Here is a 16,899-nt window from a genome sequence, read left to right on the forward strand (position 1 = left end):
TGAATCCAGACAAGAATGAACACAGAGTCTCGATTTTGGTGAAATTACTTTGGGCTCAGGTTTTCAGCCTGGAACAATGATTCTGAAGTTACTTTTGTGAGAAACAATTTTGTTTGCCCGAAATAAAGATATTCAGATTTCAGCTGCCAGAAGCACTTTTTTGGCTAAATTCTCAATTTCTGAAGTTTGAGCGCTCTTAGCGAAAAAAGTGCTCCACTTTTTTACCACAATATTTTTTCCCAACAAAGAACAAGTTAAGTGCAACCTTACAATTGCATTATTACGCTTTGCTGCGGATGTAACGTTGAGGAAGAAAATCACAATCAAGGGCCGAAAATATCCATATTTGAGAAACTTATTGCTACAGGGATGTCAAACACAGGATAATAAAACATTGTAGATGTTGGCCTTTCCACTTGAGTTACCTGTCGAGATAATTTTTTTGTGGCTTTGTCACGCACTGTTATACTTTAAAATTGTGCTGAAACTTATGTAGTCTACCTTAAATGTCAAAGTTTAAAAATAGTATTTAAACAAAGGCTGCTTTTCTTTCTTTTTTTTTTTTTTTTGCAGAGCTCTCTGTTTAAAGTCAGGCACATTGTTTCTCATTCTGGATTTAAAAAAACGTTTCGTTATCCGAGTACCAAACAAGTTGCAGTGCATCAAAAGTGCCCAGCGGCCACGCCACTGATACCATGCTGCAGATCCTGAAGTCCATCATTATGTTCTTTTATATGTCCATAGCTGTTCCTGCCTAAAGCCATACTTGTGGAAAAAAAATCTCCACGTTATGCTGAAATGCTGAATGAATGCTATACATTTAAGCCATACTTAGAGCCATTAAATACTGGTATACTATTCTGATGGTAGACACAACTTTTTCTTGACTGGTGGTATACATCCACTGTGTGGTATATGTGAGCAGTGTCGCGAAGCACTAGCCAATAGGACTACAATTTAACATGAAGACAGTGTCTTCACCTGCCAGTGTTTCTATGCAGAGAACTACTATTTGGTATCAAGTGGATCTTAGCCATCTTGAACGACGTCTAGACATTATCTGCTGAAGAAATTTATAGCACATGCCTCCTGACCCTTGTGCATTAGGGGCCTGGTAAGGTTGGTGGGCTCCTCATTATTTAATACTCGTTGCGTTATCATATTGGGTGACAGTTTGTAAGAACAGGACCAGCCTGCTGCTGAATTTTATCACTCAAGCACATCCATGCAATGATAATGGGGAAACAAAACAGAGTATACACCTTCTAGTGATTGCTCTTGAAAGGGGTGCAGACCATGATGTGATTTCCTCATCCCTGTTCAGTCTGGAAGGAGCACACACTCTGGGCTGCCCTGTCCCAGAGTGGGTGGGTGGCCTGGGTTGCATTCAACACGCTCCTGCACAGCGCCTGGGTCAGCTGCCTGCTGCTCTGCCAGCTGTACCAGGTGAGCTCTGATTAGCAGCTGCACTTTCAGCACTTGGTTGATTGCAGCGACAGCAGAGTACTGATGATACAAATTGGTCAGGATCACGCAAAATATTTCTATCATCTCGAATTCATATGAGTTAAAACAAGCTGAGCTGAACATGAAAATGAATCCAAACTTTATTGGGCACACTAATTTGTTGCTCTGGCTGATAAAGTGCATGATGTGCTTTTGCATTTTCCTGCCTTTGATGTCGCTGACAAAAGCCACCTAAAAGGTATGAAAATGGACCACAGCCCACAGCGTTGTCACTTATGGTGTGGCAGAGAACTTGGAGGGTGTACTAGCAGGGACACTTGGGCAAGTTGGTGTGATGGTTTTCTGGCGACGAAGGCAGTTGGTCACACACTTCAGCGTCTTCACCGTCATTGTCAGTCTCCATTCCATTTGTTTCCTCGACCAGGTCTTCATTTTGTTTACCTTCACTGCTAACGACTCTGTAGACAAGTCCTTTGTCGTTTGTGATGCAGCCTAGTCGGAAATCATCAGCTAGTCACCAACACGAGACCCTTTCTTACCTTCACTGCTAACGACTCTGTAGACAAGTCCTTTGTCTTTCGTGATGCAGCCTAGTCGGAAATCGTCAGCTGGTCACTAACACGGGACCCTTTCACCTTCACTGCTAACGACTCTGTAGACAAGTCCTTTGTCTTTCGTGATGCAGCCTAGTCGGAAATCATCAGCTAGTCACTAACACGAGACCCTTTCACCTTCACTGCTAACGACTCTGTAGACAAGTCCTTTGTCTTTCGTGATGCAGACTAGTCGGAAATCAGGAGCCAATCATTAACACGAGACCCTTTCACCTTCACTGCTAACGACTCTGTAGACAAGTCCTTTGTCTTTCGTGATGCAGCCTAGTCGGAAATCATCAGCTAGTCACCAACACGAGACCCTTTCTTACCTTCACTGCTAACGACTCTGTAGACAAGTCCTTTGTCTTTCGTGATGCAGCCTAGTCGGAAATCGTCAGCTAGTCACTAACACGAGACCCTTTCACCTTCACTGCTAACGACTCTGTAGACAAGTCCTTTGTCTTTCGTGATGCAGACTAGTCGGAAATCAGGAGCCAATCATTAACACGAGACCCTTTCACCTTCACTGCTAACGACTCTGTAGACGAGTCCTTTGTCTTTCGTGATGCAGACTAGTCGGAAATCAGGAGCCAATCATTAACACGGGACCCTTTCTTACCTTCACTGCTAACGACTCCGTAGACAAGTCCTTTGTTTTTTGTGATGCAGACTAGTTGGAAATCAGGAGCCAATCATTAACATGGGACACTTTCTTACCTTCACTGCTAACGACTCTGTAGACAAGTCCTTTGTCTTACGTGATGCAGACTAGTCGGAAATCAGGAGCCAATCATTAACATGGGACCCTTTCTTACCTTCACTGCTAACGACTCTGTAGACAAGTCCTTTGTCTTTCGTGATGCAGACTAGTCGGAAATCAGGAGCCAATCATTAACACGGGACCCTTTCACCTTCACTGCTAACGACTCCGTAGACAAGTCCTTTGTTTTTCGTGATGCAGACTAGTTGGAAATCAGGAGCCAATCATTAACACGGGACCCTTTCTTACCTTCACTGCTAACGACTCTGTAGACGAGTCCTTTGTCTTTCGTGATGCAGACTAGTCGGAAATCAGGAGCCAATCATTAACACGAGACCCTTTCACCTTCACTGCTAACGACTCCGTAGACAAGTCCTTTGTTTTTCGTGATGCAGACTAGTTGGAAATCAGGAGCCAATCATTAACATGGGACCCTTTCACCTTCACTGCTGACGACTCCGTAGACAAGTCCTTTGTCTTTCGTGATGCAGACTAGTCGGAAATCATGAGCCAATCATTAACACGGGACCCTTTCTTACCTTCACTGCTAACGACTCTGTAGACAAGTCCTTTGTCTTTCGTGATGCAGACTAGTCGGAAATCAGGAGCCAATCATTAACATGGGACACTTTTTTACCTTCACTGCTAACGACTCTGTAGACAAGTCCTTTGTCTTTCGTGATGCAGACTAGTCGGAAATCAGGAGCCAATCATTAACACGGGACCCTTTCTTACCTTCACTGCTAACGACTCTGTAGACGAGTCCTTTGTCTTTCGTGATGCAGACTAGTCGGAAATCAGGAGCCAATCATTAACACGAGACCCTTTCACCTTCACTGCTAACGACTCCGTAGACAAGTCCTTTGTTTTTCGTGATGCAGACTAGCTGGAAATCAGGAGCCAATCATTAACATGGGACCCTTTCTTACCTTCACTGCTAACGACTCTGTAGACAAGTCCTTTGTCTTTCGTGATGCAGACAAGTCGGAAATCAGGAGCCAATCATTAACACGAGACCCTTTCACCTTCACTGCTAACGACTCTGTAGACAAGTCCTTTGTCTTTCGTGATGCAGCTTAGTCGGAAATCATCAGCTAGTCACCAACACGAGACCCTTTCTTACCTTCACTGCTAACGACTCTGTAGACAAGTCCTTTGTCTTTCGTGATGCAGACTAGTCGGAAATCAGGAGCCAATCGTTAACATGGGACACTTTCTTACCTTCACTGCTAACGACTCTGTAGACAAGTCCTTTGTCTTTCGTGATGCAGACTAGTCGGAAATCAGGAGCCAATCATTAACACGGGACCCTTTCTTACCTTCACTGCTAACGACTCTGTAGACGAGTCCTTTGTCTTTCGTGATGCAGACTAGTCGGAAATCAGGAGCCAATCATTAACACGAGACCCTTTCACCTTCACTGCTAACGACTCTGTAGACAAGTCCTTTGTCTTTCGTGATGCAGACTAGTCGGAAATCAGGAGCCAATCGTTAACATGGGACACTTTCTTACCTTCACTGCTAACGACTCTGTAGACAAGTCCTTTGTCTTTCGTGATGCAGACTAGTCGGAAATCAGGAGCCAATCATTAACACGGGACCCTTTCTTACCTTCACTGCTAACGACTCTGTAGACGAGTCCTTTGTCTTTCGTGATGCAGACTAGTCGGAAATCAGGAGCCAATCATTAACACGAGACCCTTTCACCTTCACTGCTAACGACTCTGTAGACAAGTCCTTTGTCTTTCGTGATGCAGACTAGTCGGAAATCAGGAGCCAATCATTAACATGGGACACTTTCTTACCTTCACTGCTAACGACTCTGTAGACAAGTCCTTTGTCTTTCGTGATGCAGACTAGTCGGAAATCAGGAGCCAATCATTAACACGAGACCCTTTCACCTTCACTGCTAACGACTCTGTAGACAAGTCCTTTGTCTTTCGTGATGCAGCCTAGTCGGAAATCATCAGCTAGTCACCAACACGAGACCCTTTCTTACCTTCACTGCTAACGACTCTGTAGACGAGTCCTTTGTCTTTCGTGATGCAGACTAGTCGGAAATCAGGAGCCAATCATTAACACGAGACCCTTTCACCTTCACTGCTAACGACTCTGTAGACAAGTCCTTTGTCTTTCGTGATGCAGCCTAGTCGGAAATCATCAGCTAGTCACCAACACGAGACCCTTTCTTATCTTCACTGCTAACGACTCTGTAGACGAGTCCTTTGTCTTTCGTGATGCAGACTAGTCGGAAATCAGGAGCCAATCATTAACACGAGACCCTTTCACCTTCACTGCTAACGACTCTGTAGACAAGTCCTTTGTCTTTCGTGATGCAGACTAGTCGGAAATCAGGAGCCAATCATTAACACGGGACCCTTTCTTACCTTCACTGCTAACGACTCCGTAGACAAGTCCTTTGTTTTTCGTGATGCAGACTAGTTGGAAATCAGGAGCCAATCATTAACATGGGACACTTTCTTACCTTCACTGCTAACGACTCTGTAGACAAGTCCTTTGTCTTTCGTGATGCAGACTAGTCGGAAATCAGGAGCCAATCATTAACACGGGACCCTTTCTTACCTTCACTGCTAACGACTCCGTAGACAAGTCCTTTGTTTTTCATGATGCAGACTAGTTGGAAATCAGGAGCCAATCATTAACATGGGACACTTTCTTACCTTCACTGCTAACGACTCCATAGACAAGTCCTTTATCTTTCGTGATGCAGACTAGTCGGAAATCGGGAACCAATCATTAACACGGGACCCTTTCTTACCTTCATTGCTAACGACTCTGTAGACAAGTCCTTTGGCTTTTGTGGTGCAGCCTAGTCAGAAATCAGCTGCTAGTCAACTAATATGAGACCCTTTTTTAGCTTCACTGCTAACAACTCTGTAGACTAGTCCTTACTTTTCGATGATCAAGCGTATTTGGAAATCAGCAGCCAGTCATTAAAATGAGACCCTTTTTTACTTTCGCTGCTAACGACTCTGTAGACAAGTCTGTTTATTTTCTGATGCAGTAATTTGCTGCATGCTCGGAAATTGTCAATTTCAAGGGAAACTGCAATGTTGTCCATCTTATTACATAGCACCTTGCTGTCCACATTGGCGCTGGCTGCTGTAACATTGCTTTAAGGGCGACAGGGCGTTCTTCTGTGTTCGAGCAGTCAACGTCACAATAAGATGACAACCTCCAAAGCAATGCCCTTGTGCGAGGCCAAGAAATGGATTTTCTGCAGTCTAGTGTTCTGATGCTAGAGTTTCAAGCTGCATGTCTGGCTTTCTTTCAGATGGTGTGGCTGGCCATGACTACCAACGAGCGCATGAACTGCAACCGCTACCCACACTTCAGGCGGGCCAGTTCAGGGCGTGTAATTAGTCCGTTCAAGTAAGTGTGCTGTCTTTTTTTTTTTTTTTTGCACAAAAAGAATTGTAGCTTTTATCGACAGTGAAGAACTTGGTTTGTGGTCACCTGTTACGTAGAGGATATTCATAATGCTCCTGGCAACGCAGCCTTCCTTGTCCAACAATTCAATCAAGTCATGTCCTTAGATATCCTTCTGAATGACATTATGGTGCTTTGGAACGACAGTATGCCTACCCCTTGAGCAGTGACATGGACTTGACGATAATTGCTTTCGTGTTTCTACAACAATCGGGCTGTAGAAGCTCCAGCTGAGCTCGCTTGACAATGGCGGGAGAGATGAGAAGGTCACCTTTGCAGGAGGCACCTTCTCATTCGTGCACTCAGGGCTCCCCATTTTTGTGGTAGCCAATAGTGCCGCAGCAAGTGTAGTCGATCGGTCTTGCGCAGTTGCCCTGTATGGCATGTGATCTCGTGACTGTCACACTAGGCTACATCTTGAGTTAATAAACCCACGTTTGTTGACAATCTGCCTCAGAGGCACCTCGAAGAAGCGCCAGGCGTGCAAAGGCAGAGCGTGCGTGCATGTTGGCTGAAATGAGGCCAGCACATTTCTGATGCACTGTGCATGTTCACATGTGTACGTGACAAAAACAGATCCGCAACAAATAAAGCTGCCTCTTATACCAGATTTCACTGCTGGAAACTGGACTGGCATTAACTAATAAATTTCGCTTTTTGACTTCATGAAAAAAAGCTACATCAGTTTTTAGTGTTCCTACTGACGTCTTGGTTGGAATTTTCCAAGAGGCAAAAACTCTAGTGTGCATCAATTTCAGGCAAGCACGCGGAGCCTCCTTTTTCTTTTATTTGCCTGTGGCTTGCATACCAACCAAGGGGGAAACAAAATTGCACTCTTATTTTTATATCTGTCCTTATTCCAATTGGTGTCACTTATTATTCAATAATAAAACCTCCTTTCATGATACCACTATTCTATATGGCTAAAGTCTCAGCGATAAATTTGAATGGCATAGGTATGTACCTTTAGCTTGACTTCTGACTTCTTTTCAAATATGCTCAATGGCATCCCGACTTCAGTGTGATACACAAACAAAGCCAACAGTAACAAACAGAAGCAGTGAGTTTATACTCGCCAGTTCATGCATCCTCAGGCTTCATGTAGTGGCAATTTTAACGGTGGCTTCGTTCTAGCGAAGGCAACGAATGCCTTCTACAGAAGCATTTCAAGCTTGTCGTACAGATTGACACTTAAAATATTTACAGCAAAACAAAACAGAGCGAGCTTATGTGACACTGCCTGAACACACTGCAAGCCATTACATCAACTCTATCACTGTATATTTTGAATTGAAGAAACAAAACATGACATCACATAAGATAAATCAAAACTAAGCAGAAACAAAAACCACTGATAAAAGATAGTTGATGCAATACCCACAGGAACGTTTAATATAAACAACAGCTTGTATTATTTAAAGTGTAATACAATCCAAAGGGGTTGCATTCACTTTTTTTAAGAATATCTTGCGTTAAAATTTTGGCCCCAACACCGGTGCCCCGACATGCAAATGCACACGGGCAAGACAAGAGAGTGGACTGTAGATCCACTCCCTGGGCTAAAATGTGGAACTCGATTTCTCACCGTCTAGGCGATTCCTGGAACTTGAGAGTTTCTGAGCCCTGTGGAAAGTGGCTAACATGATTGTTATATATACCTCTGAAACTGGAAGATGGTGTTCTCTGTAATCAGGGTTGACTGACCATGCTTGGTTTATCTGCTGAACTCAGCGGCTAGGGTCTGTAGACAACACTGACTCATTTGATAGCCTTATGCCATTTTGTTGAGGGAGATGCAGCATCCTCACAGACACGCATCAGTCTCTGCAAGCCACACACTAATAACTTGCCGAGACATTAGCACAAGTGCTACTCACAACTGTTTTTTAGTAGGTATCCTTTTCTCGTGCATACAGGAATACATTTATCTATTCGTACTGGGGCAATACAGTGACAAACTAATGACAAGGTAGGTGTTGTGAATGGCGCTTATGTTTTCATTTTGTTGACGGCAACTCAGCAACAGAGCCCTTTCCGGTTTTAACGCCGCCACCTGTGTGGAAAAAAGGGTGTCTCAATGAAGGAGTAGACGAAAAGGCGTGACTACGACCGCTCCGACGGATTCCTTGCGATTTTGTGCCTGTGTAAATATTGTAAATAAACCCAGTGTACCCTTTATGAAACTGTGCCTTCCTAGACAATGACATCTACAACCGAAGGAATTCACTACATTAAGGACAATGCAAGAAAAATGAAAATATAAACAGTACATGAACGTGATAGCAAAGAGTGAAGCGGAAAGTCTTTTTTTACATCAGAGGCTGTTGTGCAAAGATTTAAATTCGGCCTCCAGCAAGGCAATAGATGGCTCACTAAAATAGCAGAAAGCTGAGCTAGTTGGTAAGTATTCATTCTAAAAAGACAGGGCGTGCAAACACAGACACAAGAAGTCGGCGTTTGTGGTGTCCTGACTTCTTTCTTGTGTCCGTGTTTGCACGCCTTGTCTTTTTACAATGAGATGGCTCACTGATACAACGATCTCTGTTCTTCTTGATAAAAAAACTTGCAGAGCAAGTCTCGAAAAAGCATTGCCGATATATTTTTGTCCACAGGGCCAGGGGATCGCATAAACCACCCTGCAGAAGCACTTACGAAGCGCTTTTCGTGCCTCATTGGCTTTCGCAGTACACACAAGGGCACAGCTTGGAAAGCTTGTTTTGGGAGCAGGAGAAAAAAAAGACCATGCCGACATGCAACCTTTTTAAGATTCCGCCTTTGGACCTCTGCTCCTACCTTTCGTGCTCCAAGCGTTGCTTTTTGCAGAAGGGACTTGGCCAAGGCATTGACAACCAACAAAGGGAAGCCAGCTGCCAAAAGGCGGCCTACTTGGCTAGTAAAACTGGACTGCATTTGGTGCATGCAAGACTGGCAGAGAGCCTGTTCCAAGCAAAGCGTAGCTATTGCTCTCTTCACCATCTTTGAGCGCACAGAATCATAAGGAAGCAATTGCTTCTGCTCACACGGCTCATGCGACCACCAGACGTGCCCATCATTATAAGACAACTTTAAATCTGAGAATTGCAGGCCTGTGGCATAAGGTAGCCAATGTGTAAAAACTAGGCTTTGGCATTCGTTATTTAAAAAATCTAAAATGATATCAAGGGAAGTAAGGTCACTGTGTTTGTTTAAAAGCACTGAAATATTATCAACATATCTAGACACTATACCCCCCCCCCCTATAAGGTGCTCCAAAGACTTATATCAATAAGATAATGTTGCATGAAATCCAAGCTACACAAGAACCAATGCACACTCCCCTACGCTGCGGAAAAGGTGCTTGTTAAAATTAATAAAAATAACACTAAAATAAAACTCCAGTAATGTCAAGAAACTATCATCCTACGGGCCTGCCGAGTTCTGAAAGTCGGCCACACTGTTGCACTCTATACATTCCCTTAAGGAAGCAAGAAGCTTGTCATGCCAAATAGAATAAATCTTTTACATCAACAGAAAAACCGTTAGTAATACGGTCATTTTCCTTAAAAAATTGTGCAACCTCTGATGAAATCTTCACACGAAGAGGATGTCCACTTCGAGCATCCTTCAACTTTTTCAGAATTAACTGGCCCTTGTTGTGCTGCCTTTGCACCATGCTCGTTAACAAATGTCCTGAAAGGAATAATGGGCTTGTGAATCTTCACGGTGAAGAAAGCAGTCGAATCATTTTCTTTACTGTTCCTGATTTCTTTAGTGAACGTAGTCAGGTTTTAACTTCTACAGAAATCAGTGAACCTAGACTTAACTCTTACAGTGCTCTTTTTTATAGGCACAAAACCACCTTCCTTAAGACTGCAAAGGCTTGTTATCTTTCAAAAATTTAAGAACCCCTTCTAGTCTCCTCAAACATGTAAATTTGTTGCCCTGCTAGGAACCTAGAGATCCAGTTGATTCCCTGTGTGAGGCACCGGTCCTTGTCACCTTGGTCCAACCTTTCTGAAAGGCAGGTCTTGTGGCTGGACATAGCATACTTGGGAGCTTTTTCCAGAAGCCTAGTAATGTCCTCTGGGAGAGACGCATGGCCTAACATGACCACTGGCTTCCCCTGTGCTGATGGATCAGTATTTGACGACTTCGTAAGATAATTGAGCAAGGTTCTCTACTAGGTTTCTATTGCTTGTGCAGCGAGTCTTCAAAAATGCTGCAGCTTCCTGCCTGCTGACCATTCTGGATACTTGTGGTCACAAACAACGGGCAGCCGGGCTCAAAAAAGTTGTTCTTGGTGCCAGAGCTCAGACTTCAAGAGCTTTCAGGGGTGGAAGTGCTGCGCCATTTGCGCCACGCTGCGCCAATCCGCTTCTGTTGCGCCATCCTGCTCCAAAACGCATTATTGCACCTAAACTGCTCCCAAGTGGTCTTTGGTGCATGGCCTCCGCGATGGGCTCCGGTGTGCTGCCGGAACAGATCACTGAGGCTACATTTGGTGACTTCATGTGCCGCTGTCATCCGTGTCATGGCGCGCCTGTGCGAGCTGCGAAAGGTAACAGGGAGCGGCGGACGGTGCAGGAGCAGCGTACAAAGCAATAAGTTTTCTTTTTTTTTTTTTTCTCTTCCTTTTTTTCCTTTTATTTGTTTTCTATATTGCTCGTTGTGTTGTTGGGATGTAGGGATAAACGATGTAAGAACTATTATTTTGCGGTTTAGTGCATCTTTGGTCGAGTACCGTGCGCCACGGGCAACGTTGCAGTAACGTTGACCACGTGGTGAACGGGGCAGGCGGCAGTTTTAACTCGTAGTAGGGTGCTTGGGTGCGCCTGTTTAGTTATATTAACGGTTTTAGACTGAACTTCGTGTGTTCTGTTCGATGGTCGGGCGGGCGATGGTTAAGCGGACTGGGAAAACCACGGGCGCCAGTGATCTCGTGCAGTGCGGGGAATGCACACGCTGGTGCTACCTAGATGAGACGGCCTTCACAAGTCTAGCCGATGCTGAGGAGGTGAGCTTCGAGTGCAAGCTGTGCGAGAAAGTGAAGGCGGCCGTGCAGCGCATGGAAGCTTGCATTGAGGAGCTAAAGGGGGAGCTGAAGGTGGAGCGAGAACAGAGAATTGAGCTCCAAGCGGAGCTCGGAGAGGCACGTGAGCGTGGGGAGGCTACCGCCAGCCTAGTAGAACAAATGGAGGCCAATCTAAGGAAGGAACGGGAAAGGCGGGCCGAGCTCGAAGAGCGAGTAAAGGCACTTATGGCACTTGACTCCGGTCCCAAGCAGTGTGAGGCGAAAGGCAAGGACAACACGGAATCCCAGGCAGAAACAGGCAAGAAAGGGGACCTAGGGGCTGCAGTGGCACATGTAGGAACAGGTGACAGCAGGAGAAAAAGCTACAGCGATGTAGCGCGGCAGTCTTCCGGCGGGGCAAAGCAAGGAGCACCGGCAGCGGGCTGGTTATCGCGAGTCGGCGGCACTCAGTGAACGGGAGATCAGCGGGCGCGAACAGGATCACAGCAATCGCAAGCCGGAAGGGAACGACTGGACCGTAGAAGGGTCCTAGTGGTGGGGGACTCCAGTGTAGCCAGAGTCGAGCAGGGCGTCCTTACGACAGTGAAGGCAGACAGGAGGGTAAAAGTGGAGGCCCAGTCAGGAAAGTGCATGACAGATGCACTGGCCAAAGCACAGGAATTGGTAGGGGACAGCATGGAGGGTGAAAACCTCGTCATCATTCATGCTGGTCTCAACGATGCCCTGAAGGGAAAGAGCCAGAACCTTCAGAGACAGTTAGAGGATGGGGTGCATAAGCTTCGAGAAGCTTCTGAGGGTGTGCATGTGACCATATGCACCATCCCAGAAGTCTGGGGGCAATCTGGCGGTATGGAAAGGAGGGTGATAGAGGGTAACTGTGTCATCAGAGGTATGAGCCGGCAGCTCGGCTACAGCGTAATGGAGGTAAACAAAGACGTTTACGAGCCCGGCTTCCGCCCTTTTGCACAAGATGGCATTCATTACAGTGGTGCCACGGGCAGGAGGGTAGGTAATAGGATGGGTCGCCAAGCCACAGCTTTTTTAGGGGGACCCAGTGCCCTGAGGCCACCAGTGTAGACAGACACGATTTCAAAGTGACACCAATATCCAAGACACGTAGAGTCCGGGGGAGAAGAAATCGACGTAGGCACGAGGGCCGAGCAAATTCAGACGTAGGGTATATTAACATGCAGGGTGGCAGGAATAGGTTGAAGTGGGGAGAGATAGAAGAGCAGCTAAGGGAGGAGAAGCTGATGGTATATGGGTTTGTAGAAACACATCTTAGGGACATGGAACAACCACCTAGCAATCCGGACTACGCATGGGAATATTGCAATAGAACAGAAGGCAGCAGAAAGGGGGTGGTATCGGGGCATTTATTCATAAAAGTACAGACTGGCAAAGGGTCAAGCAGGAGTGCAGGGAACATTTATGGCTAAAAGGGAAAGTGGCAGGGCAGATGACACTCCTGGGTTTTGTATACTTGTGGACAGGAGCAAAAGCCAGAGAGGAAAACCAAAAAATGGTCCAGTGCATAGAAGAGGACATTGATGAACTAGGAGAAGAGTGCGAGATAATTATATTAGGAGATATGAATGCGCACATAGAAGATATGGATGGATATACTGACCCAACAGGCAGAATGCTGATGGATATGTGTGATATGTGTGAAAGGCATGATTTAATCATTTGAAACAGTACCGAGAAGTGCGAAGGGCAGATAACATGGGAGGTGGGAAGGCTGCAGTCAACGATAGATTACGCACTGATGTCACATAGGGTGTATGATAAGCTAAGGGTGATGAACATAGATGAATATGGTTCCAGAAGCTTGGGTAGTGATCACAAACGTATCAAGCTGAGTTTTGGAAAAGAAATGAAAATAGGAAGGAGGCAATATGAGCAACCACAGGGTAATATTTATTCAGAAAGGCAAATAGAAATAGCAACTAAAGAGATTGAGAAAGTAATCACCGAGGATACTAAAACAGTGTGGACATACACAAATCTAACTAGACTGTTTGAGTTGGAGCTTGCTAAGGTACGAGTCAAACAACCGGGAAAAGGAGACACAAACCCAAGAGCTGGTGGGATGAGGAAGTTAAGAGAGCCATAGTAAGACGTCAGGAAGCCTCCAGAGAACACAGGCATGCTAAACAGAGGGGTGAACCGGAAGATGATGTCAAAAGAAAATGGGGTAACTTTTTGAGCTGCAGAAGGGAAGCTTCCAATCTGATCAATGAAAAGATTAGAAGAAAGGGGGCCCAATGGATGGCAGAAGTAAACAAAAAGGATAGAAAGGCAGCTGCAAAGTTTTGGAACCATCTCAATTCTCTGAGTAATAAGACAAGCATGGAACAGAGGTTTATAACTACAGTTCAAGGGGTTAGGCTAGAAGGGGATGAGGCAATGGAATTTATAAGAACAATGATGACAGAAAAATTTAAACAACAAGGAAGCGATGCATGCACCCTAACAGATGAGGATAGACCAATTAGCGCAGTGGCTCCACTGGGACAACGAGAGTGGGAAAGGGCAGAGAAGAGGGTTCCTAATAGCACATCAACAGGCCCTGACGGCATCCCAATTATGCTAATAAAGAAATTAGGTCCAAAGTCTAAGCAAACATTAAGACAAGCAGCGAGCAAAGCAATAATGGATGGTGAAGCCCCCCATGGGTGGAAACTAAGCCGGATGAGCATGGTCTATAAAGGAAAGGGGGACAAAGCTGATATAAACAACTACCGCCCTATAACAGTGACATCAGTAGTTTACAGGCTGGTGATGCAGATCGTAAAGGAAAGACTACAGACATGGGTGGAGAATGAGGGGGTGCTGGGGGAACTACAAAATGGGTTCCGTAAACGAAGGAGGTTGGAGGATAATCTGTGCTCATTGACGCAGTGTATTGAAATAGCGGAAAAAGAACACAGGCCCCTGTGGCTGGCATTTCTAGATATCAAGGGAGCTTACGATAGTGTGATTCAAGAAGACTTGTGAGGAATACTGGACACACTAGATGTGGAAGATGGAATAACTAATCTTTTAAAGAACATCTATAAAAGTAACAGGGTAGTTATAAAATGGGAAAAACAGGTATCCGAACCTATAGAGATACAACGCGGGCTTCGGGAGGGGTGTCCCTTGTCACCTCTGTTATTTATGCTGTATCTACAAGGATTAGAAGCTATATTAGAGGGGAGTAGACTCGGCTTCAGCCTCTCTTTTGCCAAGTAAGGAAAACACGTTGAACAATCATTACCGGCATTGATGTATGCAGGTGATATAGTATTAATGGCCGACAACAAGGAAGATCTGCAGGGATTGATAGACATCTGCGGTAATGTAGGAGATAGGTTAAATTTGAAGTTCAGTAGGGAAAAATCGGCAATCATGATTCTTAATGATAATGAAGGCAGTGAGCATAAGATACAGGAAGTCACGCTGGAGATAGTGGATAAATACAAATATCTGGGCGTATGGATAAACAACGGGGCTGAGTACCTAAGGGAGCACGAAAGATACGTAATGACTAAGGGCAACAGGAATGCAGCTGTAATGAAAAATAGGGCACTGTGGAACTATACAATAGGTATGACGTTGTGAGAAGGGTTTGGAAAAGGGTAATGGTCCCAGGTTTGACGTTCGGCAATGTAGTCTTGTGCATGAGATCAGAGGTTCAAGCAAAGATTGGAAACTAAACAACGTGACATAGGTAGGCTTGCTTTGGGAGCACACGGGAATACCCCAAATCAGGGGGTACAGGGTGACATGGGATGGACATCGTTCGAGGGCAGGGAAGCTAGCAGCAAGATAGAATTTGAGGAGCGATTGAGAAAAATGGGAGAGGAGCGTTGGGCTAGGAAAGTTTTCAGCTATTTGTACATGAAGAATGTTGATAATAAATGGAGGAAGCGAACTCGAAAATTGTCAAGCAAGTATTTAGACAACAGCAGAATACCAAGCCAAAAGGAAGCATCGGTTAAGAAGAAGGGGAAGGAAACAGAGAGGGACATGTGGAAAATGGGGATGCTTACGAAATCATCACTGGAGACCTACCGAACTTTCAAGCAGGAAATTGCAAAAGAAAAGATCTACGATAATTCTCGGGGTAGTTCTCTGCTGTTTGAAGCCAGGACGGGAGTATTGCGGACCAAGACGTACCGAGCCAAATACGAAGGCACAGACACGTTATGTAGTGCGTGTGGAGAGGAGGAGGAAACGGCTGAACATTTGATAATGTTCTGTAAAGGGCTTCACCCTACAGTCCAAGATAATGGCGCGGAATTTTTCAAAGCATTGGGGTTTAGGGACAGTGAAGGCAAAATAGACTTTAAAAGAGTAGAAACAACCAGGAGGAGGCTAACTGATTGGTGGATACAATCAAGGCACGAGTGAAATGCAATCCTTCAATACATCATGATAGTACTTAACTTTATCGCTAGGTGGCATGAGCCGCCGCCCGATCTTAAGGTCCCTATAGGGACTTGACCCGATCTAAAGGGCACAGCCGTATACATCCATCCATCCATCCATCCATCCATCCATCCATCCATCCATCCATCCATCCACATCACTCGGCGCGCTATCATGGGAGAGTATTTCGGTCGCGCGTTAAAAAAGTCACGTGGTACACAGAGCTGCTCCGCGCGCGGCGGTCGCGGTTGCCTAGGCGACGAAGACGCGGCCGCGGTGGCACTCCGACCGTCGTTGGGTTCTGCGGCAGTGCCATGTTTCCTTTTGTTATTACAATGTATTCAGTGAGCACTGCGATGACGCAATAACTGCACGAGCTGCAGGACTGCATCAGCTGCACGTCACAGCGCACAAATGCAACATTCAAGGATAAAATTTAGCACAGCTTCACTGACTTGGCGTCGCGAAGACTGATGAAACTGCCGAGCTGGTGCCTTTTCCTTGGCTTTGGGGTGCCTTTTTTACTAAGTACTATTTCAGCTGTCGATACAGCGATGATAATATGACGCCGCTAAACGGTCCGTGAGCTCCTGCTTTGGCCACTCGCTAGCCAGGATCGGCTTCCCTTCGTTGCTGGGCGGCCGACGTCTCTCTTCCCGATGAGTTTTGTCGTGCAGTTGCCGCGACACGCCTCCCTCACTCGAAACTCGGGGTCGGCGCGTCATCGTGGGGCCCATGCTCTAGCAAATTCCTATCATATTTCCCGCCGCGTCGCTTCTTCTCCCGAAGACAGAACCTTGTTCATACTCGCCATACTCGTCGCCGAACGTCGTAGTGCTCTGCGCCGACAGTACACGCTTTTGTACTGCTTTGTTCACGGAGAATTTATTCTTGCAGCAATAACGAAATGAAGCAATGTTAGTGCTGTTAAATCAAGGTGTGCGGCCTAGAGGTAGGGGCCACTTTTGTAAGCTCAGTGCGAGCAGTCCGGCCGCATTAGAATTAACACCACAATTAAAGCACGATATGCAACACGAACTGACGGTCGAATGTCAACAACAAGCATGCACGCTAGCAATAAACAAAGATAATGAAGATGTGCGTATATCCTAGCCTCTCCTAACGCCATCGCACAGTAGTCAGGGAACACCAAGACCAGCTTTTTACTCTGCCGAAATAACATAACACTACCGCAGGAG

At 45.6% G+C, this 16,899-nt stretch overlaps 1 protein-coding gene across 1 annotated transcript in view; it reads left to right on the forward strand.

Annotated features, from left to right (window-relative positions):
- Positions 1-16,899, forward strand: part of LOC119381022 (palmitoyltransferase ZDHHC17-like) — a gene marked incomplete in the record, with an annotated part of 471,788 nt that overhangs the window by 368,587 nt on the left and 86,302 nt on the right. The window contains 2 exon segments of the mRNA XM_049412183.1: positions 1,325-1,446; positions 6,119-6,216. Of these exon segments, the coding sequence (XP_049268140.1) occupies positions 1,325-1,446; positions 6,119-6,216 (220 nt within the window).

The sequence above is a fragment of the Rhipicephalus sanguineus genome, chromosome 2 (assembly GCF_013339695.2).
Source record: "Rhipicephalus sanguineus isolate Rsan-2018 chromosome 2, BIME_Rsan_1.4, whole genome shotgun sequence".
Taxonomy (NCBI): domain Eukaryota; kingdom Metazoa; phylum Arthropoda; class Arachnida; order Ixodida; family Ixodidae; genus Rhipicephalus; species Rhipicephalus sanguineus.